This window comes from Malus sylvestris, chromosome 1, assembly GCF_916048215.2.
Source record: "Malus sylvestris chromosome 1, drMalSylv7.2, whole genome shotgun sequence".
NCBI lineage: Eukaryota > Viridiplantae > Streptophyta > Magnoliopsida > Rosales > Rosaceae > Malus > Malus sylvestris.
Window position 1 is genome coordinate 21,112,784 of NC_062260.1, and position 26,430 is coordinate 21,139,213.

The 26,430-nt window shown below is 37.4% G+C and overlaps 2 protein-coding genes and 1 non-coding gene across 4 annotated transcripts; all 3 read right to left on the reverse strand.

Moving 5' to 3' along the window:
- Window positions 1-325: 325 nt before the first annotated feature.
- Window positions 326-1,821, reverse strand: LOC126622996 (uncharacterized). Its single transcript, XM_050291668.1, has 3 exons — window positions 1,580-1,821; window positions 1,340-1,445; window positions 326-686 (listed from the first exon to the last, which is right to left on the reverse strand). Exons 1-3 carry the CDS (start codon window positions 1,613-1,615, stop codon window positions 544-546), a joined length of 285 nt encoding a protein of 94 aa, XP_050147625.1. The 5' UTR covers window positions 1,616-1,821; the 3' UTR covers window positions 326-543.
- Window positions 1,822-10,653: 8,832 nt separating this feature from the next.
- LOC126634020 (U12 minor spliceosomal RNA) lies at window positions 10,654-10,807 on the reverse strand. The gene has a single exon (XR_007627160.1). It is a non-coding gene; the product is annotated as a U12 minor spliceosomal RNA (small nuclear RNA).
- A 5,060-nt stretch (window positions 10,808-15,867) lies between these two features.
- Window positions 15,868-19,828, reverse strand: LOC126622926 (metal tolerance protein 11). Of its 2 annotated transcripts, none has more exons than XM_050291602.1 (6): window positions 19,496-19,828; window positions 18,648-18,757; window positions 18,318-18,563; window positions 17,206-17,286; window positions 16,841-17,074; window positions 15,868-16,546 (listed from the first exon to the last, which is right to left on the reverse strand). In XM_050291602.1, the coding sequence occupies exons 1-6, from the start codon at window positions 19,659-19,661 to the stop codon at window positions 16,199-16,201; spliced, it is 1,185 nt and encodes a 394-aa protein (XP_050147559.1). In that variant the 5' UTR covers window positions 19,662-19,828; the 3' UTR covers window positions 15,868-16,198. The 2 variants fall into 2 exon arrangements, with proteins under 2 accessions (XP_050147559.1, XP_050147564.1); XM_050291607.1 differs by lacking the exon at window positions 19,496-19,828 and adding an exon at window positions 19,057-19,204.
- Window positions 19,829-26,430: the final 6,602 nt, after the last annotated feature.

Below are 26,430 nucleotides of genomic sequence, written 5' to 3' on the forward strand. Positions count from 1 at the left end.
TTACGACCTCGTTTTGATATGTTTTACTTATTAATTTTCGTTAGAATAACGAAATACAAGGAAGAAATGAGGAATGAATATGGACAAAAAGAGTGATGAGAAAGATGAAAAAAACTCCCATGAAATGTTACATGAAAACCACAAATCAAAAATTGAAAACAACTGAATAGGTTTCTGAGTTTTGGGTTTTTAATTTGTATGATATTCCAAGTGTATTTTCCCCTCTTCCTCCAACCACACTTGCTCCTCAATCTTAATTCACGTATTCTTCCATATACTTTCTCACTATATTTAATAAGAAAAATTAAAATTAAAAACGAATCGGTTATAAAATAAATCCGTACTCTTCTGTATTATTTATTTTCATACAGAATAATAAATACATATATATTTGCGCATGGGGCCGGATAATAAGACGATAATCATTTGATCTTATTGCCTATTGTAGTTTGGCTGCATATATCTGAAGCTACCAACCAGAAAGCAGAAGCCAAAGTGAGATCGCCTTCGATCGATAGATGGTTGGCATGTGTGTGTAAATAACTAGTCGTCGGAATCTTTGGAATCCGAGATCATCTTTTGTATCAATTGGCTTGTCTCTTCCTCTGACATTCGATCTCCTTTATTCTGAGACTCTTCATACGCCTCGAAGAATTCCTTGTTCACTTTCTCCAGTTCATTCCATACTGCACTCACCACAATCATTCATATATCAACACATATGATCATCACTACTTTATTATCAGTATTTTAACTAAGAATTTACGTCAAAATTTTTACCAACTAGGTTAAGTTCTTATATATATATATATATATATATATATAATCACTGCAGTTATTTACATATATGCACATTAATAGTTTGGGAGATTGTTGAAGATGGTACGTACCGTAGTCGATCGACTTTGGCTCAATTTTATATTTGAACAAGAGATATAAAGAGTCGTAATTTCGACTCAGAATCTCTAACATATTATGTTATTAACTTATGAACTCTCTTAAACACTAGAGTTACAAGCCTCCGACTGCTTAATCTTATTTTGGGGCTGCCCATATAATTCGTTTAATTTAAGCCAAAATTGGGCAGATTCTTTACTGGGGCTGTTACAGTTTTATTAGAAGAATCATTAACTTTTGTGTTCGTCAATTTTAGAACAATAATTTTGAGTAACGACTCACGGGTGATAATCAGCCTACAAACATGCATCTCTTGGTTACTCACAGCCTCAAGAACTTCTGTGGTGCGTGGGTTTGATGTTCGTTTACTTGCATGCATATTGTGATAGTATGACTATGTTGCAGAGAGAGAGAGAGAGAGAGAGAGAGAGAGAGTTATAACCAGTAGAGGTGATAACAGGTTTGATGTTTGCATGTTTAGAAAGAGCTTCCATGCACTCCTCTTTGGTCAAGTGGTAGGTCAAACACTTCTCTATCAGGTGCTGCACCTATAATATTTCAAATTAGGGCACAACCGTCATCCCAAATATATCATAACCAATAACGAAAAACTGAAGCATGAACATGTACATATAGCTGTTATATACGTATATGTATGCATACTCGAAGTGGAATAAGTTACCATGTGTATATATGATGCTGATGAAGAATCTCCCATGATCTCTATTTCTATGATCTTAAGTAGGTCGAATTCTTCTGGAACTTAACCACACAAACGAGAGAGAGAGAGAGAGAGAGAGAGAGAGAGAGAGAGAGAGAGAGAGTATAATATGATTGGGACTTGCTTATAAGATATATATACAAAGCTTAGCTAGCAGGCTAGAGATCGCAGGGAGCTGAGAGTCATATGATCGGGAGAGAGAGATATATATAGAGATCAAATGAAAAAAAACTGGGTTAAAAAAAGAGAGCAAAGGATGCCAAACTACAAAGCATTAGTGGGTTCGGGAATGGAGGAGTCCCACGTGGGAGATGGATTATAATTGGTGGAGAGGCGATTAGAGGAGATTTGTAAATGACCATTTCTTTGTCTTCTAACCCTCCTTTTCTGCAGTTGTTTGTTCCCCAGTGGCATTTAGGCAACCCTTCCACGTGATCAGTGGGTCCCAACCTAGTCAAATCTCTTCCAAACAGACAAAGCCACAAGGCATATTAGCAACTTTTTAACACAGATCAGTGATGAAGATGGCAGTAATCGATCTTCATTGGCTTGGCTTTGGCAGCCCTAAAAGGAAAATTTCTCAATTTCTTCCATGAGATCATATATATCATATATGAATGAGGGTTTGGTTTGCCTTGTGAATTTGATTGTTGTTGAAGAGTACCGTAAAAAGTTATTATTGAAATATCCCACATCGATCATATTTTTGAGAAAATAAGAGTTTAAATATTATAACTCTACTACAACTAATATCGAGGCCTTTTATGATAAAACCTTACACCTGACAGATTGTGTATGTGGTAAATAACAAATTAGGACAATATCGATGTTGTTGGAAGTGGATCTTTCATGTGTGACACAATCACATGAAGGGCGCGTTGAAATATCTCACTACTTTACCCATACTTGGCTATTAGTTGGTTAAGCTTAGGTCGATAATTGATTCATTAATAATAAACCAATGGACTCTCTATCGATCTTGATAATTGTATATATGTCTACTTCTCATGATTTTTCAGTGCTTGCTATGCTACAAACTTTGCCCATAACAAGACCTGGCATCTGCTGATTGGTGGATCTATAACCATAATAATATCAACCTGGTAAGATATAACATCCAATGTCTTAAATATGGAGTTTATTTTTTATCAACTAACTATATTAGTTTAGTGGAATTTAATTTCGGACGAAGAATTTACTCTTCGACAGCACTATCGAGCTAAATGCTAATAGTGATGAACATGTAAAGATCCGCTGTCTTGTCTTGCTTAATTTACAGAGAAAGAGCACAAAACTTGTGGAGGTCACCAAAACAATTTTAGAATCTTTAACTTTTGGGGGCTGCTTTCTTTTTCTGACGATGTACGTCTTTTGGTTCACTATATCATTATGTTTTTTGCAAACATAAAAGTCGATCAAATCAGATGAATCAAACGAGAATTTGCAGCTCCCATTGAAAAATATGTATGAATATTTAATAGCCATGCATCTTTCTTTTGCATGCACCAATAAATGAAACTAATTCAGTGCATACATACATACATACATACATGTAGTACACCGTATATTCTTAGGCTGCAGAAAGCTCCTAGCTCCTTCCTTAATTGCAGAGATATGAGACAAGTATTCATCATATCTGTATAAGAGTAGTACTGGACTTGAAATTTGGATGCTTTTGTTTAGCAGCAACAATTCATGGTTCGAAGGGTTTTTCTCCTTTACTTTTATTTTTATAAAAACACACAAGAACGGCCTCAATTTATTTATTTATCAGCTAGGCCCTACCCTTCTCTAAACTATTCGATAACTATTACGTACCTTCAGCCTTATCACTGCCTTCCAACTATCCAGTCTCCACCACTAGACTCTAAGGCCTAGCTATATGATCAATGGATTTATCCTTATCTCCTACTCACCCATTGAAGACAGTACATTGCTCATGCATAATGTTACCAGCTGAACACTGACTGGTACAAGAAATCAGTACGTAGTTAGCTAGGTACTAATGGCGACTTTTAGTGTTTTAATGATGTTTAGTAGGTTGACAACAGTTCTTAAGTTTTAAGGGTATGTTCGGCCTTAAATGGCCGAACCTAAGACTTCTCACTTTCAAGTACAGAAGAATACCACCAAACCGCAGTATTGAGTGACACAACTTTTCATTTTTGACACAATATATCTTGAAAATTACGGAGAGATTTGTGGATACGCGAAAATCTCGCTTACACCAAACATCTTAGAATGTTGACTTATGGTGGATTGATCTTTCTCATTAATAGTACACATGGTCCAGCCAACTGTATGATTTACATGGATGAGGGTCCTCTCCGGATCCTCTTTGTGAGGAACTAAGAGATCTGTAAATCATGTCCATTTATCGTATATCGTACGGTCAAAAATCATTTTAAATTTTATTATTTAAAATTGAACACAAACAATACATGACAAAAACTGACGCACGATATACGATTTATGGATTCACAGGATCCTCACAAAGAGGATCCGGATGCGATTTATATATGTGATGTACTCATTGTTCAAAATATACGGAGCAGATGGCCCAAAGCACACCTGCAGTATTTCAATAATGAGCAAGGACCAATAATCGAGCCAGTTGATTAAGTGCCTTGCTCATACATATCAACAGAGCTATCAACTTCTATAGTCAATAGTTGGTGTTTGGAGAGAACTTTTGGGTGTATGTAGAATTACCAATATTAGAATTGTGAAGTGAATCTGTGACTCGACCCAATGTAATCTAATCCCAAAGCAACAAAAATCAACTACAAAAGTCTCCCCGAGGCTTAAACAAATAAAAGCTAACACAAAACAACATAAACAAAAAATTAAGAGCAATTTGGGCAAATGCATATCAAATAAAAAATCAAAGAAATATTCTTAGCGCTAATCATGAGTCATTCTTTTTGGAGATAAATTACAATTTAACATGCACATAACAATTTTTATTTTTATAACATTAATGAGTATTTGCAAGCTAAGTAAACAGAAAATGCCACCTTACATGTAGAAACTAAGTAAACTAATTCAGTAATGCTATATTAAAAAAAAAAGAAAAAAAAAGTAACGCCCATTGATGGGTCGATTTTATACTATATATTATTCCCTATTCTTGGTATATTTTGGTTATTATTTTGGTGAGATTTTAATGCTTTGCTATGTGTTTTTAATGTAGGACATGCAAGCTTGTTTTGAGCAAAAAATAATCAAACGGTGGAATTTGAGTGATTCCAATTGGAACGGGTTCGTGAATCTATCAAGAAGGTTGTATCAAAATTTTATAATGTTATCTCGAAGCATCAGATCGTGGCGAATTAATTTATGCCCAGCGTGCAGTGCTGGCAGATTGGGCTGCAGAGCTTATTTGCGACTTTTGGGCTGGAAGATGATGGATTTTGGACTTGGGCTCTTCTTGGAACTTAAAGAGGAGGTCCTAATCTTTAATTCGAGTCGTTTTGGGCCTGTTTTGAAGCCCTGAAGGTCCAGAAACGTGGCTATCTCTTTGATGGACAGATTTCCTAGTCAGAATAGGAATGTAATTCCTAGTTATCCTTTTATTATTTTATTTTCTAGTTTTTTAGAAAACCTTTTCTATGAGGGTTTTAATTTGGATTAGTATAAATAAGGCTTTTTAGCCATCAGAGAAGGAGAAAAGAGGAGGAGAACGCACGCACAATTTATAGGGTTTTTCAAGTTTATTTTTTAGGTGTTTTCTATCCTTATTCTCAATAATAATTTGTTTTATGATTTTTCGTAACTAGTTTCTTTTGCTAGGGCGAAGCCTTGAGCCTTAGCAAGAATATGTAATTTCTTTCAAATTTACTTATGATATAATGCATGCATGTTTTGAATTATTAATCACCATTTTAAACTATCTAAGTGTCTTAGTGATTCGTGACCATTAGGATATTTAGAAAAGTAATTGGATGCAATTTTAGTCGGAAGGTTCCCTGAAATTGGGGCTAGCTTCTTATGGTTAATAATTGTAATTTCACTTAAGATGAACATCACGTCTTAAGGGTTGCATGGTTTTTCAAAGGGTTTTCATAAAGCATAATGAGTGTCTCATGTTCACATTTGATGCGAACGTCCTGACGGGTTGCATGTTAGATATACGTTGTATGTTGGAGGTTCAAAGTAAAATATATATTAGGAAAACCTAACCTTCGAAATATGCATAGGTAATTCATAAGTAATTGGAAGAATTACGTATGATTGTTAAGGTGACAGTTGAACCCTAGGGCTTTTACAAATTGATTTTCTTTAAATTGGTTTCTAGTTGATTTATTTAATTGTCTTTATTTTAAATTCGTTTTTAATATTTTAAGTCACAAAATCAACCTTTTCCAAAATCTTGTTCAAATAATTAATTAAGAATTAGTTTAATTCAATCCTTGTAGAAAACGACCTTGCTTGAGCTGCTATACTACGATATCCTTGTACTCTTATTTGTAAATATTTTTATCCCTACTTTTGCAGGTGGTAAAAATCATATCACTCATCAATTAAGGGTGTATCTTCAGTACAGTCAGTAAGACTACAAACATGTTTCCTCCCACACCCTATAAGGGTGCTGAGCACCTTTTCATCCAAAGAGCTCATATCATGTTTGTAGTTAATTCAATTGCCTAGTTAAACTTTACTCTTTCTTTTTGTACGTTCTGCAACATAAAAAATTACCAAAAATTCATCAGAGATCATGAGAGATCATGTAAAGGAATGCTTTTTGCACACTTTTTTTTTGCACTACGTGTTATTTTGTGTCTTCTGATTCTCTTTTAATTATCAAAAGATGAACAAATAAACAAAGTACATATATAGAAAGTAAGGATAGTCAATGGATGCTCATGGATACTCCATATCCTATCATCATCGTCACAAGCAAAAACACCATAACTCCCCGCCACAAATAACACATATCTATACTTAAATAGTCCTCTATTTAACTAAATGAGTACCCATTAATCATCCTAATAGAAAGTAACAAGTATGCTGAAATCACTTTCCACTGTTCAGAAGGAAATGACCAATTAAAGTACTAGTTTTAGCGGACCATATCGTTTACGAGGACCAAAAAAGGAGGACCATATTTCATCTTCTGCGTGCTCAAATCACAGAGGGTGAAACTGAAAATGAAGGTTAGTTCAACAGGTGCATGCATAGCTCAGTTTCAACACTGTCAAGTACGTACGTAGTCGATCAAATCACTTGAGAGCTCACTTGCCGATCAAATCAACTGCCTCTTTACTTCTCGTCTCAAACAACAAATAGTAACTCAGTAGACTTTTGAGGAAGAAACAAAATTATTGTGGACTTTAGCAGGATGCATGATTGGACGTTTGATCTTTGATTTCTAACGGCACATGATTTTTCTGCCAACTAAATTTCCATCCTCGTGAATTACAAGAAAAGGTCAGGATGCGGGGTTGAAAGCTTTAGCTGTTGCAAGACATTTTGAGGAGGTACGTGTGCAGTTTTAGCACCCTTTGCCTTTGGACGGAGGAAAATTAAAGAAAATTAAAGATTTGGATTTGATGGCTATTAATTACAAAATTCAATGATGAAGACGGCTAGCCATTTAGTATTATGGTCTAGTGATATTCCTTTTTATTTGTAAGTGAGAGACCTTAAGTTCGATTATCACTAAAAACAAATTTGAACCATATTATTGCTAGCTATTGTGAAGCTTAGCTCACTCGTCCATCTCTTTAGTATAAATAATATTGTTTGTTCAAAAAAAATAAAAGATGACTATTACAAAGTAAGAAAAGCCCAATAGAAAGGTAGCCCAAAATAACAAGTCAAACTACATCCCAACATAAGAAAATTACAGTAGAGTCCCAAACAAGAGACCGGCTACGGCAAATTCTAAAGTAAAACTCTAACTATGCCGGAACACCCTCACCAAGCCAACACTGATAATGATACCTTGTTGAAATTGAGTTTCAACGTGGGCATTCTTTCATTGTAAGTAACCGAAGTAGTAAATTAGGAAAGAAAACAACCCTAACAATCATAGGGTTCATATATAAACAATTCAAGAGCTCAATTGTAGATAGAAACCCCTCCACCATCCACTTGTCATGTTTTACTTGTGGCGCCAGTCTTCCATTGTAAAGCAAGAATGATGCTTTGTCAAACTATTTTGAAGTGTTCTTTAGCTAGTGTAATTTTGTTAAGGGCTCATATGTAAACACCTAAACGAAAGATGTGTCAACAATAAGAATATTCATATATTATCTATTTTCGAAATTTTCAAGAATGAAAAAAATACTTATAATGTTGTGAAATTGAGGAACATAAAGTAAATAAGACATAATTGTCACAGTCCATCCCGGAGAAGTATATTATTTAATTATCGACGGTGTGAAAAGACTAAAATGCCCTTAGGCGTTGAGATGTGTTGTGTGTGACATGCTATTAGAAGTGGACTAATATGTTAAATTCCTAAGTTTTTGGGACCAATTGGAACTAAAGGAAATTAGTGGTGATTGGTTGGTTGTTGTAAACCACACACACAAAAGTACCACTTTCTCTCTCTTTCACTCCTATGCCCTTTCTCTCAGACTCTCTCTCTTCCTTTTTCGTACGGACCACACCTAAACCAAGCCAAATCTTCACAGATCGAGGGATTCAAGGTCACCATCTTGTTCCTTGTAACCTTACGAGTTGAATGGTACTATTCTCTAGGATTAGAACCTTCATTTTCCCCAAGAACCGAGAACCCAAAAATGTGCATTGTTCATGCACACGTAAAAACGAAGGTTTCAGTGATTTTGGAGATCATAAGGAGCTTCTAGACGTCTCCAAGAAGCTCGGAGTAGTTTGTTGATGTGTTTTGGACTTCGGGATCGTGAGTTTCAAGCTTGGCCGGATTTCGTGGAATTTCTCCGGCGAGATCCTGTGACTTTTGGAGCTTCAAATTGGTAAGGTTGTGTTCTTCATGATTAGGGCTTCATATTGGTGAAAATTTCATGGAAAATGGTGTTGAATTGGCTGAGATATGAAGGTTTTTCTATTTCCCAGTTTTCCGGCGACGACGAGGAGTCCGGCAAGCATTCGGAGAAGACGAGCGAATATTCCGTCAGAGTTGACGGAATATTCTGACGCCGTCAGGTAAACTTAACAGAATCCATTAGCTTTTAACGGAATATTCCTAACGGGGTTAGAGAATCCGTCAGGATTCCCTGCGCGTGGCCTCGCGTGCGGGGTCAGAAAAGTATTTTAAAAATTCATGGGTGATCGTGACGTTGTGTAGGTCACTGTGGTATATTCATATACCCAATTTGAGCTATGTATGAGAAGTTATTACATAGTTTGGTATATGTGCATTAAAGTGACGTTTATATAGTTGCTTCTCCTATAGGCGAGACCTATCCAGAGGACTAGCGTAGCCAGGCTAGGCATGGGGGTTACGACCCGACTTCATTTCATTGAGTGAGCAGTTATTTTCAGTATATATATATACTTGACGTTTTTTTCCCAGAAAACGTATTTAGGAAATGTGATTTAAATGCCATGCTATGCCTATATTTTATTTTAGTATATGCATTATCATAATTATGCATATTGCTGCATGGTGCTGTGGAGGTTCAGGTAAGCTCAGGTAAGTTATGTTTGGTTATGTGAATTGTCGATGATGTGATATGTGATTGAATATTGTTGAGCTCATAAAACTGCACTTAGGGTGATTGTGATATAGCCAAAGACATGACACATGCCTGTTTATTATGTCACCTCCTGCACCATATGCTCACATTGGATCCAATTTAGGTGCACAGTCTTGTCGTACAGACCTTATTTATGGTTCCAACTCGTAGGTGACTAGCAATTAATCGCCCTGCTATTATGTGAGAGTAGTATTGAGCATAATTATATTACACCCATTATCGTCGTACAGACCTTTGCATTTGGTTCCGACTCTTGTGCAGTATATTGCCGTATAGGTCATTGTAGTGACTCCGGTTAGATTGACTCTTAAGCTATGAATTCAGCCGTACAGACTACCACAGGGGTTCCGGCTAACATGTTATATTTGTATGAAACTATTCTTACCTGAATTGCTTATTCTGTTATATATAGGTATGACATACATACAAATATGAATCTTGATTTTTGAGCATGATTTGAGATATATACATATTTATGTATTCTATTTTCTAGGAAAATATCTATATACTTGTTTTACGGCGAGGGGTTAGTATATTCAAAGGAAAATAAGGTTTTTGTGTAAATGTGTTTTACTGACCCACTCAACTTTGTTTTTCGCCCCTCCAAGTTTTAGGTAGCAGAGTTTGGTGGCCACGAGGAATTCAACGGTGTTCTAACAGAATCTGAAAAGTAGGATTTACCTTAGGGTGTTGTATCTTAGTAATTGTCCTACTTGACTGCAACTAGATCTTCTTATTGCTCTGAAAGTGTAATTATACACTTAGACCCTCACTAGCATCCTTTCTTAACTGGAATTGCTAGTTGCTTGGTTTCAAATTGTTCGTTTTTCCTTATTCTTTATCGCTTCCGCTTTGCGCACAAGGCTACGTCACGCTCACGTGACGGCCAACACGTCTCGACTTCGGTCGGGGTGTGTCATAATATTTACGGGTTTCGACAAATACATCCTCAGGATAGTAGCAGTAGTCTATCTCATTATCTAATTGAAATTACAAAGCAATGGAGACAATAGATTGTGTATCTTCTCTTTTACTGCTTGTGACGTGCTGCTTATGAGAATTTGGTAGAAATCCTTGAAATTGAATGAGTGGAGACCCACTTTTCTTGACTTTGTCTATACATGAAAGAGTCCATAATAACATGCACCTCTACAACAAAAAATAAATTGTAAGAAGTGCTTTAGATTTGCTAAATTAGAACAAATGAAGACCTAAAGTTTTTCAATAGCTTTTTTGGCGCGCACATTTTTATTTAATTTTGTTCTACTTTTGCTTAATTGATTTTAATATACAAATAACACTTTAATTATTTAATTTTTAGATTGACACTGTGCTTGGTGAGGGTAATAGGGAGGCCCGCACGAGTGAGTTCTGCAAAGTAACAGCGTCAACACTCGGCCAGCCTATAACCCCTCCATAAATTCTTGCGCACTAAAGTGCTTTGCGCGGCGAACGGCTCTCACCGCTCGCTTTGTTTTCCTTACTCATTAGTTTAAGGCAAGTTTCAACCTAGCAACCCAGCTTTGTTTTATGCATCCCCACTTGGACCGAGTTTGTATTAAATGACCGATGTGGGACAAATAGTTTATAAAAGAAAGTTTGCCTTCTCTTCTTCCTGTAGGCTTCCAAAACTAGTTCTAACTTTTAGAAGAAGCGTTCTAGGCAGTTCGATTTTTAGATTCCTTGGTGTCGATGTATAGGTGAATCCATTTCTATATTTCGAGAAATACATGGAGTGATTCTGTTCTCATCGGTTATACCCGTGCATCTACATCTCTCATCACGTAACTCATCTATGTGTATAAACGGATGACACGCAAGATTCAGCAAAGACAAAAGTCTTGTGGGAAGCCATTCCACCTCCATGATTTATTGAACCACTGAAACCATATCGGTACTGGTAGCAAGAAACAGAAATCAGAAGAGCACGTACTGGTGAAGTTAGATCGATTGAAGAACAACGCCTTCATAACATCGAACGTGACGTAAACATTTGTTTCTCTACATTTATTCAAAGTACATTACTTACAATTTGGCTTTTTTCTTTTAACAAGGAAGCTCGTGTATTACATTTTACAACTACAAAGGAGCCTAATTACATGAAATAATCAAAACCCTGAACAGCTAAAAGAATGGGATTGATGTGATTGAATACAAAGCTGCCTAGCAAAAATTTAGGCATCACATATTACATGCCATCAATATCAAGAAGATTTTCATGACAATAGCGGCTCCAACTGGGGATCAATCTGGGTGCCAGACTGCAGTTCGGACACCAATGAATCCTCTGCTCATTGCCCGAGCAATGTATGGAAGGAACTCAGTCTCCCTTCAGACGAAGGGTCTGCTGTTTTACGCGTCTCCTTTAGCAGAGATGACGATGATGATGAAAACTAGAGAAAAGAATAAGAAAAGAATAAGAGAACAGACTGAACTTCATTACTAGAATCATTGAAAGTTGAAACATGAACCAAATTAAACACATAATTCAGGAAGCTATGAACAAGGTGCATCTACTTATGTGTGTAAGGATGACTTATATGTCAGTGTCATTTAAACCACGGTGCAAATATACAAGTGAAAGGCTTGTATTATGTAAGGACTCGATTATATGGATTACACCGGATTAATTATATATTAGAGGGAAAACTAAAGGTGGTTATCAATTCAAATAAAAGGCAGTTGTAACCTACACAAACTGACAGCAACTGCATCTCTGATAGGGAGATGCAGTTGCAGCATATAAAGTCGATTTTGGTCTCTCTTATCGGGTACTACTTGTTCTCATATCGAATACCAGTCCTATTGAGAGTATTGAGATACTATTTCTGAATCCAAGAGAAGAGAAGACAAGATCATGGCTTCACTGTCTTCCACTCCAAGTAAATATATTCCTTATACTGTCATGAACACTAATCATGTGTGTACTGCATTTAATATGATCATGCATGGTTTTAATTATTGTTGCAAGCACTGTCGTATTGGTTTAGTTGTTATCGATCCTTATACATGTCTACAATGTGCACATAATTTTAGGATAAATTGAAATTGCACTTACCAATATGCGGGTTTGCTGATTCATGGATGACAAATGCAAAGCAAAACACCAGCCTGCAATCACACAAGCACATTAAAACTATATGAATTGAAAAAGGAAACAGAGAGAGAGAGAGAGAGAGAGATCATCCGGAAATTCAATGATCTATATGAAATTTACTTTGGAATTTATTGCCACAGAAGGTTGAGCTAATAAGAACACAACAACGATATACATGTCAAGCTAATGCGAACTAAATTTGAAAACTTGTCTTGCATGCATATAAGATTAATTGTCGTCTGAGATTGAGGTACCGAGGCAACATTGGATTCTTATCATGACAAAGTTGTATTTAGCACAACAAATGACAGTTCTTATGCCCTAATCAGCCTTTCTGTATGAAAATACGGATTCTTTTGGGTAAAAGTTCGAACAAGGTCTCCCAAAAATAACATTGCTTCAACTACTCACCCCAATAAGGACGCCAATCTCAATGCCAAGGAACAATGTTGTAGTGCAGTAATGGTCCAAAGAAGAAAATCTTTCCTATCTACACCCCATAAAAATATAGCCTCCTCGTAGTCCACCTGAATTTCGATAGAAAAGAGTTGTTGTCTGAGTAGTAACCAGTTCAATTATCTCGAAATATCAGCGCACGGTCAGAGAAGCAGAATCCACAAATAGAAAACAAGAAATCCACTTCATTTACATGTAGTACATGGACATGTCAATGATAGCAATAGTGTCATTTTCTTTGCTCTCCACTAGCCAGAATGGAACTTTTAATTTCCATGAATATGCATAAACTCAAATTGCAGACCTTCACCTCTCCCAGACCCTGCGTAAAGCGGGAGCCTTGTGCACAGGTACGACCTTTATGCATAAACTCAAATTGCAGGTAATACGGATACATGTTTTGAGGATATTAACTTTGACTGCAGAAGATTCCATTCCTAAATGAATAGGACAAATGCTATAACATGGAAGTAAACCAGTTTTTGCTCCAGTTTCATGATTCACAGCTGACCTAGAAAAGGAACCTGCACGAAGCCGAAGCAAAGATAAAAAAGGATACATAAATCATAGGACTTGGAAATATAAGAGAGTACTCTGTTGTTCTGCTTCATTAGTGTAAAAATGTGGTTTTTCGTTAAAGTGAACAATACCGGGAGTTTTTCGTTAAAGTTCCCTATTAAAAACTGATGTTTCGTGCTTCCTAGAGGGTGCAAGTTAGTGTTGACCCTGGAAGATGTTTTGTACATCGCTGGGTTTCCAGTTGATGGCAAAGCTGTTTCTGGAATTGATTATGGTGGACAATATATGTCTCTCAACTATTTAGGAGAGGATTTTGTAGTTAAAGGGAGAAGTATAAAATTCAAGTTGCTCAAGGAAAAGTTTGAGGTAGCGCCACGTGAAATATGTGTAGATAGTCCACAGTTGTTACCTTATGTTAGGGCATACCTCTTATATATATATATATATATATATTATTTTCACTTGGACCAAACATGTAAAGCCCAAAGTGTTTTTCTTCCTCTCTTGGAGAGAGTATATATATATATTATTTTCAATTGGACCAAACATGTAAAGCCCAAGGTGTTTTTCTTCCTCTCTTGGAGAGTATCCAAGGGATTGATACCTAGGTGCTACTTTATTAGTGCACCTACACTTTTCAATAGAAAATGTCAAGAAAAGCATAGCAAACTACAAAATCGGTATTTCAAACGTGGAGTCATTCTGTGTGATGAGACATACTTTCTCCTTGATGGTAAGTATTTAATTTCACGTGATATTTTTCTTTGTACATATACGTTAGATTAACTATTTATCGTTTTTTGTCTTTAAATGTAGATTTTTTTTTTGTAATGAAGCGCATTTATATGATTACGTCGCTATTTTTAGGTGTAAATGCACAACCAACTCTTCTCATGGATTTTCCGTTTCTAGTGGGTTGGACGGAGTTGTTGAAGAAATCCACTAGCAACAATTTTGGAGTTGTCCATGATCTAGTAAGATTGTTTGACGTTTTCAGTGAGATCGGGGATGGAGATGTAACTATATTTTGGTTGATTTTTTTTTTTTTTTTGGCGAATTGAAGTGTTTTTTTTAATATCAATTACTTATTGCGGATCGAATGCCAGCCATACAAAAGGCTACCTAAAAATTCTGCCAAACAACTTCGTTGGGCAAGAAAAATAGGGAAGGTCCCGAACCATCTTTATCTCTTTTGAAAAGAGAGCATATCATTACCCTGTTAAAATTCCAAAGCAATTTGACGAGAGATTTTTCAGTGTGACTGTCACACAGGATGATATAATATGTGTCATTACATAAATAATGAGATATGTGTGTCAAAAAGTTAATAACTTGAAAAATATAATTTTTCACACTTACATAAAACCCTGTGTTCCTATCATAATTAAAAATTTCTCCAATTTAGCATTCAACGGTTGGATAAAGGAGGCTTGAGGAAGGAGGTTCGATGCACAAAAACAATTTCAAGGAAATGGCTCAAAAATGTTGATTGGAGGACGCACAACACTTATAGAGCGTACAATGAGAAGTGGGAGCAAAGAGGGTGCAAGAAACAAAAAGAAAATTAACAAAAGATTCAAATTCTTGGGGGGTGCCAGTGACTTTCTGGCATCCCAAAAATTTGAACTATTTTTGTAATTTTTTGTTAGTTTTGTTTTTTTTTCTTACCACTACAACAAACTATTATATTCTTCAAAACATATTTTTCTGTGTGTGAAGTCCGAATTATTTTTTGAGCATCCGGGAGTTCGCATCGTTTTGCGTGCGTGAGTGCGTGAGCGCCGCCTCATCTTGTGTGTCTGGGTTCACCTTGTCCTGCATATGAGGTGTTCGCATCGTTTTGCATGCCAGAAGCCCGCTCATTTTTGCGTCCACAGAGCTTGCGTCGTTTTGGCATACACAGAGCCAGCCTCATTTTTCGTTTGCAGTGCTGGCCTCGATTTGTGCAACATATCCCGCCTCGTTTTGCATGCTCAGACAAGGATGAAAAAAATTTGATGTATGAAACATTAAAAACCAAGAAACTTCATGTAAACTGAAATTGACCCAAATCTTTATAATGTATTTGGAAACGAATTCACGATTTTTTGAGCAACAAGTGTATATTTAGTAGAATATTTAAGCCAAAAAGTAAGTGAGGCCCCAAATGTTGTCAAATGGGGTTCTACAGTCAATAATCTCAACATAAAGTCTTACCTTAATTTTTAAAACTTCAAAGTGAAGCGAAGATAAAAATAAATAGATTGAACGGTGATTTATGTACGAATTTGCAAAACTAACTGAAAACTGAGCTTTTCCTTCTCGGTTCATGTGCTAGTTTTGCTCATACGCATAATGAAATTGTCATAAAACGTTTTTAGATTATGAAACCTCATCATAGACAAATTTAGCCTTTGCAGTTTGTAATGTTTTTTTGTCTAAATTAACATGAAAACTTTTATATTAGGACGACCCAACATTATAATCCAGGATCCGTTACAGAAAGGGAATAAGGTCAGCTAGTAGGTTGTGCTTTTATAGGTGCTTGAGACCCAGCCATACGCATGCTATTTTCCCAGTGTTACAAGAATCCCAACTTGTTCTTGACGCCTACCAAATAACTACACATTTTCAGTTTAATATTGCCTTCCATTCGGAATCGATTCTAGCATACAAAGTTGAAGAAAATAATAAATAGAAAGGGAAGTGTTATTGGCATTTTAAAAATCTCATTCTACACTCCTCATAAGTGTATTTTTCTTTCCTAATGTAGAAAATTTAGAGTGTAGAATGAGATTTTTGGAGTGCTAATAATAATTCCGAATAAAAATATTCCGACTTCTATGAGTGTGATTGTGCATGCTCGGGCTTGTGACTGAACTCGAAATCCAGATGAACAAAGGCGCGCTCAATTTCGGGCAAGAGCTCAAGCTTCTCCTGCAGGTTTTCCCCTATGTCATGAGCCTCTTGTAAGGGCATGTCAGCCGGCAGGACAATGTCAACCTCGACGAAGTAGTGAGAGCCAAAGGTGTAAGCCCGGACTGTATCGATATGGCGTATTGCCTTGTGATGGTTCCAGCAAAGGTATGTCAATTTTTGTAGATATTCGGGAGCAGCTGATTTTCCAACTAGCGAGTTCACATTTTCCAGCACAGTCAACGACCATGTGCGAATGGTGTACAAGGCCAGCTGCAAAAATCCAAGGTCAAAACCCCATTAGCAAAATGATGGACATAGCATCAACTGACATTTGAGTTTAACACACAAATCATAAGATAATCAACACCCAGGAGACGTCGGTTATTTGGGAACAAATGTTTGACAAACTCTCATCTAATATCTTGTTCGACTGCTATGTACTTCATAAGATTTACCATCCCTCTACCAAATATGAAAGTTTCAACACTCTTAACATAAAGATTTCCCTATAGTTATTTGTGGGAAGGAAGGGTAGAGGAATGAAGAGAGCAGGAAGCCACTTACAATGATGGCTCCAACGGGGTCCATCCAATCATCAAAATAATTAGCAAGGAGCACAGCAACGAGACCAATGATGTTAGTTATAACATCAAAGAAGTGATCCTGGGCATAAGCTTTAACAATTTCGTTCTTGAAACTGCGGCAGTAAAGCATCAGAAGGAATTTTACCAAAGTCACCGAGAGCACAATGCCCACGACCCATCGCTCCTGATCCTTGGTCAAGCTGAACTCATCCTCCTAGTCAAACATAAATTTCAAAGTCAACATGAGAGTGTTTATTTGAACAATCGATTGAAGACATCATTTATTCAAGCCTCCAAGTGAACAAATATCTTTATCTGCTTAAATAACAGCACATAACAACTTACATCAGAAACTAGTGTGCGCATTGACTCCAGGATGATCTGCAGTCCCAGGGTTGCCATGACAGAGGCAAAAACAAGGATTCCCTGCATGGTTTTTCCAAGCTTCAGATTTGTTTATGACAAAGGCATTTCACCAACACCTCAATAACGGATGATAAAAAAATGCCATACAAGAATTCAAACGAGATATAACGACTGCTATGTGTAGAAGAATCCATCTACCTCCATGTCTTCAAAACACTGGCAAATAAACAAAACAAGCTATGACATAACAATCCATCCACCTAGCGAGCCTGCTTGGCGTAAAGCTAAGAGGGCTTGTTGAGCCACATGATAACCAGTTTGTTTGACAAACCACCCAAACGAGCTTAACTGGGATTAGCTCGTGAGACTTGCTAGTTGGCTGGTTTAAGTTACACATACACTTACAATATATGATCAACTTCTAAGTCCTAACACATGACAACAATTCATCACATACACATTCCAAAGGCACTACAGACTGGCAGATAAAATCCTTGCAAGCGCTGATGGAAGAAAGCAAAGCGGCCAAGATATGCCAATGAAAAATCCATATGGGTATAAATAAGATAATGGTCAAGCATATAGAGAACGATTTGAACCATTTGACAAGAGGCAGCATGAATCAAGAACGATTGTTAGAACTTTGCTGTTAGTTCTTAGATGGAATACATAAACCTGAATTAAGAATAAATGTTTGGCTATTTGTAAAGGTGGGAAAAAGCGCTACCATGTACAAGTTATACAAATAACTTCAATCTTCATTCCCAAAAGAGAAGAGAGGATAGAAATTGTATCCAATCTCAACAGTCAAGTGCGCCATGTATGGGTGAACCCCGAAATCATTAATGATCTAGACTGGAGAGCCGCATGACTATTCAAGTTGCACGACGAAGCCTAGCAACCATGCTATGGTGATTAGACCTACGATATCATATAACAGTAATGTATATCCCCACAAAGAGCAGAAAGACAAAGAAAGGGCGTGGTGTATGACTTTGAACATTGAAGGCAGCATAACTTGTATATTAAACACTGTAACACAATTTGAAACTATGGCTATAACTACGGTCAAGAATAGTACAGAGAAGTACCAACGGCTGCATTCGTTTCTTCCCAATAGGATACTGATATGGGCTACGGGTTTGCATGGAGAATGCAGTAAACCACAGGATGAAGCCGGACAAAAGATCAAGCAATGAGTCTAATGTGGATGCGATGATGGCCAATGAACCACTTCTGACAGATGCATAAACTTTAGCTGCAAAGAGAACCATGTTGGCAATATTGGATATTCTGATGGCAAATGTCTCGCTTTTTGCCAACTTTTCCTGTTCTTCCTGCAACAGAAATCATTACATATCAGTTTAAGACTAATATGAGTATACTAAGAACAAGGCAGAAAACATGATGCAACATCAAACCTTCGACATTCCAGGAATAGAACCACGCTCCGCTAAGGCATCCATTTCAGTAAAGCCCTCAAGCATTTCTACCTGCTGTTGGTAGTACTCTGCCACATTATCCTCCGGACCTGAGGCAATCAAGCAGAAAACTTTAACTTGGTACCCATGCAACCTCCTCATATGTTAAATGAATATATCATTTTAACATAAAGAACATCTACAAATATTCGACAACATTTCATGCATCCGTCTGCCCCTTTCACCACTTTGCATAGACGACAACCCGAAAATATGAAACCCCTACACAAAGAAGATGAAACTATGAACTAGCAAATACTTAAACTCCCACCCAGAACCCGAAAACGCTTTATTTGTCCGATGATCAAAGTCGAAAACATATAAACAAATGGGTAATAGGTGAACTTACACTGTGACAGTCAGCCTCAATGATAACTTACACTGTGACAGTCAGTCTCAATGATCTAGCAATACCAGGGACACCATACAAAAATTCAAGTAAACCCCACAAACTCTAAACTCCTCAACTCCATCACTCTCCCACCAATCTTTCTAATTAGCCTCTCCTTCGAGCTTTTCGATTACAAAAATATATACAGCAAATTGAACCCTCCATTTCGAATCATATGTAGATATGCAGAAAGGAGAAAACTAAACTCCCACCACAGAAATTAATCCGAATTTTTAATCAACCCAAAAAAGAAAATTTCTCGGAGACCAGAACACTCAGCTAATATTCCCATTCCAGACCATACAAAATAAAATATAAAAAAAAAAAAAACAAAATACAAAGATCACAATCAAATATTCCATTACGTTAACAATGGAGGAGAAGATGCGAAAATTACCGAAAACCCCAAGGCAGTCATGGATTCCGCGCGGATGCTTTTTCTCCTTGTGCTCCGGCGACACCTGGAATCCGTCGAAGTTCAACCGCCACGACCCCTCGACAATGCTCGACTCCTGCAACAGCGAGCGCTCCTCGTCGTAGTCGGGCGTCACCGGCTCCACCATTCTCCCGGTCACGGTGAGCCAGAGAGAGAAAGAGATGGAGAGAGAGGGCTAGGTAAAAGGAGAGAGTGTGTGGGACGATGAGCAGAGGAGCATTCGAGGGGCAGGGACTGAAAATTCGATGAGAGTCCGAGGGGTTTTTGGGGATACGGAAATTATATTAGGACGCCCGGACAGTTGAGCTACAAAAACGGAAGTTCTGATAGATACAGACGCCACGTGGACGGTGACGATGGCGTTATGGCGAAGGTAGAAGGAAACAGACAGTGTCTTGGGCCGCAGATTCTGATTTGATGTTGAATTCGGTGGGGCCCGCGTCGGTACCAGATTCAAATATGCAGAGTCAGTGTTGGTACTTGGGAATATGTGGGATTCGTGGGCCCACTTGCTGACGCAGATCTAACTAACATATCTCAATAATTTGGGCCTTCGTTCCTAAGTTTTTTAATATGCTCTGACGTATCTGAAGCATAATAAATAATTTTGAAATTGTTTTTTTTTTTTTTGTGAGTTTTTTGAGATGACGGTTTGATTCTCATTAAATGTGAATTTAAATCACATTATTGTTAATTTATTGTGAATCATAACTCATTCCGTATTATCTTTTCATACATGGATGGAGGAGGAGGCAAGTTGGCTTGCTCCTTTCTTGGAAGTAGGTTTGGCAAATGATAATTGAATGTAAGTGGGGTGTAATTTGATGCAGTACTATTTTTTCCCTCTTCTCTGGAGGTTTTTAATGAGGATTCCCTTGCTCCCCAAAACCCCTTGTATGCTATTATTTTTACAAAAATGAAAATTCAATTTTCGGCCAACTTAACGAAACGCAAATATGTTGAGATAGTCAGGTTTAAAGTTTTAAATTCTAATGGCATCTCTAAAGAAGATGTTAAACATTACACATCATATTTCAATTTGATAATCTACATGACAGTTTGATAATACTTTAAAACTCATCTTCAATCGATGTTTGTAATATATATTATTTTGTATTTTGATTTTTTTTTCTTTTCAAATCGTAGTAAATGCTAAGAGAGATAGAAATAGAAATAGCTTCACTTACACATCTAATGTGCTGGTCCGAAAAGTTTAAAAAACTGAAATAATTCATTTGGCATCTGAATAGTCTAGCCAGCAATTTTGACCCTAACCACCACGCCTTCAATTCACATCAGCTTTTAGTTGATCGATTGAAATTAGTTGATCGATTGAGATGAAATAAAATAAGATGCCATGTTTTACTATCACACGTCAACCGGGCAATTTAAAGCATCGGTTAGCCATGCTCTAATAAAGTGAAGATTTAAATGTCAATAAATTGGATTTTTGTCAAAACAGAATTTGAATTACATTATTATTAATTCATTTTGAGACTAAGTCATCTCATTCCTTTAATGTAAATAATATCGTTTGTACAAAAAAAAAATCACGTATAATATAATGGGAAGAGATCACTTCTGGATCTCTCCCACCAAAGCTCACCAATCAATTAATCCAGGCTTTTGAAATTTGATCAAACGATTAAAATTATTATAACTTTTTAAGGGATACTATGTTTGTAACCGTTGGATCAAATTTTAAAAGCCCGAATTAATTGATTGATGGACTTTGGTATTATATAACAATGACGAGTTGTTTGATTTTAATTTATAGCTTTCAAATAAATGATGGGTTTTCATTATCTAGGCAAGCGATAAACTTTTAGAAATGTAATGTGTTTTTCAGTGCTAATGTTCCCTCGAATGTCGCGGTGGAGTTGGGATTGATTCTTCGTATGAACCCGGTATCGGATCCCGGGTTCTATTTAGGGTTTCCTGCAGTTTTGGGATGCTCTAAGCGGCAGGGTTTGGTTTTTATTAAGGATAAAATTATGGGCAAGCTTCAAGGGTGGAAAAGATGTTCTTTATCTCAGACCGGCGATGAGGTATTGATTAAAGTCGTTGTGCAAGCCATACCAGCCTATTCGATGCATTTATTTAAATTTCTTGTGGGGATTTGTCATGAGTTGGATGCCTTGATCTCTGCCTTTTGGTGGGGGACGGCTACTGGCGAGTGTAATATACATTGGGTGGCTAAGGAAACCATTGGGCTTTCAAAGAATCAAGGCGTTTTAGGTTTTCGAAATTTTCAGGAGTTTAATAATGTTTTTCTCGTCAAGCAGTGTTGGAGGCTACTTCACAATTCCACTTCCCTTTGGGCTAGGATCTTGAAGGCATGGTGTTTTCCTCATTGTTCTCTCCTTGATGCTAAGAAAGGTTGCCGTGCTTCTTGTTTATGGTCTAGTTTGTTGGTGGGTCGTGAGTTATTGCTTAGCGGTGCCCATTGGTAGATAATGGGAGGCAGTGATGTTAGGGTTTTGGTTGATAAGTGGATCCCGTCTCTTCTGCAGGGACACCCGATTTTGATGGGAAGAGCAACCGTGTCGCGGAATACCCGCGTTGAGTATCTAATATGTCCCAATACCAAAACGTGGAATAATGACTTTTTGGAGGGTGTTATTTCTCAAGAGCATATGAGGGCCATTCGTGACCTTAATATTGGCGAATGTGTCAAAATCTGATCAGCTAGTTTGGCCTTATGATGAACGGGGCAGCTTTACGATGAAGTCAGGTTATCATTAGGCGCATGCAAGGGCGTCTCATCTTGTGGGCGTGCCTAGTTCTCATATGACCTCACTCTCTCCTCAGGTTTGGAAAACTTTATGGAAGATGAATGTTCCCCCCAAACTTCGTCACTTTATGTGGAAGTCTTTCCATGTGCCCACGATGGTTAATCTGTTTCGCAGGAAATCAGCGCAATCCCCGGTGTGTCCGATTTATAATGCTTGCGAGGAAACTATTGAACATCTTCTTCTCCAATGCCTTTGGGTAGAAGCTATTTGGTTTGGATGAGCGCTTACTTATAGGGTTGACATGGTTCCTATTTCGTCATGGAGGCAATGGTTTGTTGATCTTTTATGTTCAAGTAATTGGGAGGCTCCAGCTCGGCAATGGCTTCTCTCCTACGTTGTTTTCACTTGTTGGTATATATGGAAGGCGCGTTGCAATTTCCTCTTTAATCGTGTTAGTATTAACCCAGCTAAGGTTTTTTTTGCTATAAATAATCTGGTGGGTGCCTTTTTTAAAGCTCGTCGTAATGACTTGGGGCAGACAGTACGGGTTTCTTTTCTCGGGGAACGGGAATCCCGATGGTCCATGCCACCTACTCCTTTTGTTAAAGTTAATATGGACGCCAGTTAGGCTCCATCCACGGGTAAGGGTTTTGTTAGCTTGGTGGTGCATGATTGTACATGAAGGTTTTTGGCAGCTCATAGGCAGGTTATTAAGGCTTCCTATTGAAGCATTGGCTCTTTTGCATGGCTCTGAGTTTGGTATCTCGCTGGGTTTGCGTTGTCTTATTTTAGAATCGGACTTTCAGGAGTCGATCTCTTGTTTGAATGACAAGTTGGATAATGGCAGCTGGAAGGCGTATCTCAACTTAGCGAAAGTCAGGCAGTTGAGGGATTCTTTTCAGGACTGTCGCTAGTCTTAGACTCCGAGATCAGCTAGCAAGGCGGCGGATCTATTAGCGTTGCAGAAGTCGAAGGAGATGTGCGATGTTTCGTGGGTTGACAGAACCCCATCCTCCTTGGTGTTTGTCTTGCACAATGATGGTTTGTTGTGTCCACCTTAGTCCTTCGCTCATTGCAAAGCTTTTCTAGCTTTTGCTTGTTTTTTGCCTTGTGTTGGCTTTCTGTTTGGTTGGCTTCTTAGCCCTGGTTCTGTTGTTCCAGTTTTTCCAAAAAAGAAAAAAACAAACAAATGATGGGTTGTCATTATTTGACTAAGACAATATCTCGACATATGATGTATCTGAGAGAGAGAGAGAGAGAGAGAGAAAGAGTATGGGTTTGAACATGGGCCTTTCAATCTCATATTTTAAGAGTAACCCAAATTCCAATCCAGCTCATAAAAATTATGGCCTAATTAGGCTATGGTTGCATTTAGGGGTGGGTTCAGTTTCATTCAGTTTGGTTTTTTTCGGCTCAGTTTCGATTTTTATTTTTTATTTTTTATAAAACTTGATTTTTTTTAATATCGAATTTAGAAAAAAGGCTTGCATTGGTAAACTAATAATAAGAAAATGAGAAAAGTGGGAAGATAGTTGTACATATACAAGATCATATAAACCAATTTTATTCTATGAATAACATCAATCACAAAAAAAAAACAAAAACAAAAACAAAAAAAAATCATGTATCCATTCCAAAAGCAAACAACTAGAGAAGCTCTTGCAAGTTCCAAAACCTTCCAAAACTTTATTCTATAACCAATGGAATATCTTCTCTAATTGAATCAAGTATGCTTATTGAAAAAGCCTAAGGCTTAGTTTCAAACTTGGCAACAAAGTTTAACAAAAGAAACATCATGGGCATACATTCATAAAGTGTAAAAAGGATTCGGTTTGGTTCAGTTCGGTTTCTGTGGGTGCAAAAATTAAGGGTCAACGCATCCTAAAAACTAGCGATTTCTCATGCATCCCAAAAACAAGGGAGTGGGGCTAAAATAAAGCAACATGAATGAGCCACTACTAAAGACCATGGAGTGAGATAATGGGACTTGGAGTCTAAGCGTTTTATGCTTATAAAAGGGCTAGAATCCCATCAGAACGGGGAAAGAAAATGGAGAAATGAGATCGTTCTATATTTTATAAGCATTCTGAACAAATACTGACTTGAGCATCGAAGTGTTTTCTTGCAGGCCCCTCCTCCCTCATTGATGGCGAGGGAAGATGGTGTTGTAGGCTTCTCAACATGGTTACAAGATTTAGTTGTTGGAGGATTGGAGGAACCAAAATTTTCCGCTCTAACAATTGGCGCCGTCTGTGGGGAATTGAACAAAAAGCCAAATTGAGAAGCGAACGAAATAGTATCCATCCCAGCTACATCATGGGGGCACGACTGAGACATTAAACAGAGAAGCGCTCATACTTCCACTCTTATAATACTTCTACCAGTTTACATATGGTAATATGATGATTATTAGTTGCAGGCATGTCGACATAACCAAGTAAAAGTTCGGGTACAGTTGCATATGGTGAGTATTTATGAAGATAAGATGAGATGAATCATGGGGTGGGACGGGAAATTAATGGCCCCCAAGTGGTCTGGAGACAAAATGGTAGACCTGAGTGGGTACCAAAACCCGAATACATGTCCGCTCTGGTAGGAATGAGGCTGAGGTGCACGTCATATAGAATGTGACATTGGTCACGAGCCTTGACGATGTCAAAGTGTATTGGAGTACCACCATATTTAGTCCAATGTGTACATATCGACATGAGAAACGGGATGGGAGATTTTCCAGCCGAAATTGATTCGAGAAGATAAGAAGAGGAATTTGGACCTGTAAACGTAAGTGGAATGTTTGAAATTTTCCCATAGTAGGAGTTCGAAATGGAAAAATTACCTGTAAGCCAAGAGGCCACTCTGAAACGAGAGATCACAAGCTTGGTGGAGAATTGAGCGAAAGAAGTGAAGAAAAGCGGGGAAAGGAGAAACTCAATTTATAAAAAGAGAAATGAGTGCATGAGAAGTTTGGACGTAAATCTTTATCCTTATGAAGGATGGATGAAACTCCAATTGAGGAGACGGGGACTATAGACAGCCCAGTGGATAGGACAAGACATGTAAGTAAAGTATTTTTTTCTCATGTGTATTTCAATGTGTAGTCACAATCTAGGTGACGAGAGACGACGATTTGACAAGAAGAGCGAAAGAAGAAAGCTTGTTCTGAAGCACATGTTTAAAGGTGGAGAAGCGTACGTGACGACAGAATTTAACTGGGCATGAAATTATGAAACACGTTGAACCCAAGTTAATGACATATAAATATGTATATATGTGTGTGCATAGAGATATATATAAATATATGAAAAAAGCGTGCAAAGATTCGCATGTCGGTACGCAGAGATATGCATATATATGTTGTGTGTAAGTATGTCGGTGTGCGTGCACACACACACACACACACACATACATATAGAGAGACATATAGAGAGAAAGAGAGAGAGAGAAAGGCAGGTGTGCAAGTGTCATCATCGAGAACGTACATATACATATATATATATATGTATGTATATGTAGAGGCATGTGCACAATTGTCAATGTCGGTGTATATATATATAAACAACCATAGGTGCAAGTATGCAGTCTAGATGTACAGAATAGGAACTAGGTGTGCATAGATAATTTTGTCAGTCCACTTTCGTAAGCTTCATTCCACTTTCATAAGTCATGCAAATGTGTTAGTCAACTTTTGTAAACCATGCGAAGGTGTCAGCGTAAATTATGCGTCAGTCCACGTTCGTAAACTGTGTGAAAGTGTTTCACGTTCGTAAGTCATGCAAAGATAGTCCACGTTCGTAAACTATGCGAAGGTGCTCCAAGTTCGTAAATTTTGTTGTGATGTTTGTAAATTATGCGAATGAGTCAATTGACTTTCGCAAGTTATGGAAAGAGTTAGTCCAGTTTCGTAAGTCTTGATAGTCCACGTTCGTAAACTATACGAAGGTGCTCCAAGTTTATAAACTATGCAAAGCGGCCAAGATAGGCCACTGAAAAATCCATATGTACATATGCAGGAATGCGAAAACTAAAATCCCACCATAGAAATTAATCTGAATTTTTAATCAACCAAAAAAAGAAAAATTCTCGGACACCAGAACACTCAGCTAATATTCCCATTCCAGACCATGCAAAATAAAATAAAAAATAAAATAAATAAAATACAAA

What these genes read in the sequence shown, in the direction of transcription:
- LOC126622926 (XM_050291602.1), bottom strand. Translation starts at nt 19,661, where the DNA reads ATGGTGGAGCCGGTGACGCCCGACTACGACGAGGAGCGCTCGCTGTTG. An exon ending in TGACTGCCTTGGGGTTTTCG is followed by an intron (nt 18,758 to 19,495) that starts GTAATTTTCGCA and finishes TGATTGCCTCAG; the next exon opens with GTCCGGAGGATAATGTGGCA. An exon ending in CTATTCCTGGAATGTCGAAG is followed by an intron (nt 18,564 to 18,647) that starts GTTTGATGTTGC and finishes TTTCTGTTGCAG; the next exon opens with GAAGAACAGGAAAAGTTGGC.
- LOC126622996 (XM_050291668.1), bottom strand. Translation starts at nt 1,615, where the DNA reads ATGGGAGATTCTTCATCAGCATCATATATACACATG. An exon ending in CAGCATCATATATACACATG is followed by an intron (nt 1,446 to 1,579) that starts GTAACTTATTCC and finishes GAAATATTATAG; the next exon opens with GTGCAGCACCTGATAGAGAA. An exon ending in ACCTGTTATCACCTCTACTG is followed by an intron (nt 687 to 1,339) that starts GTTATAACTCTC and finishes TGGTGAGTGCAG; the next exon opens with TATGGAATGAACTGGAGAAA.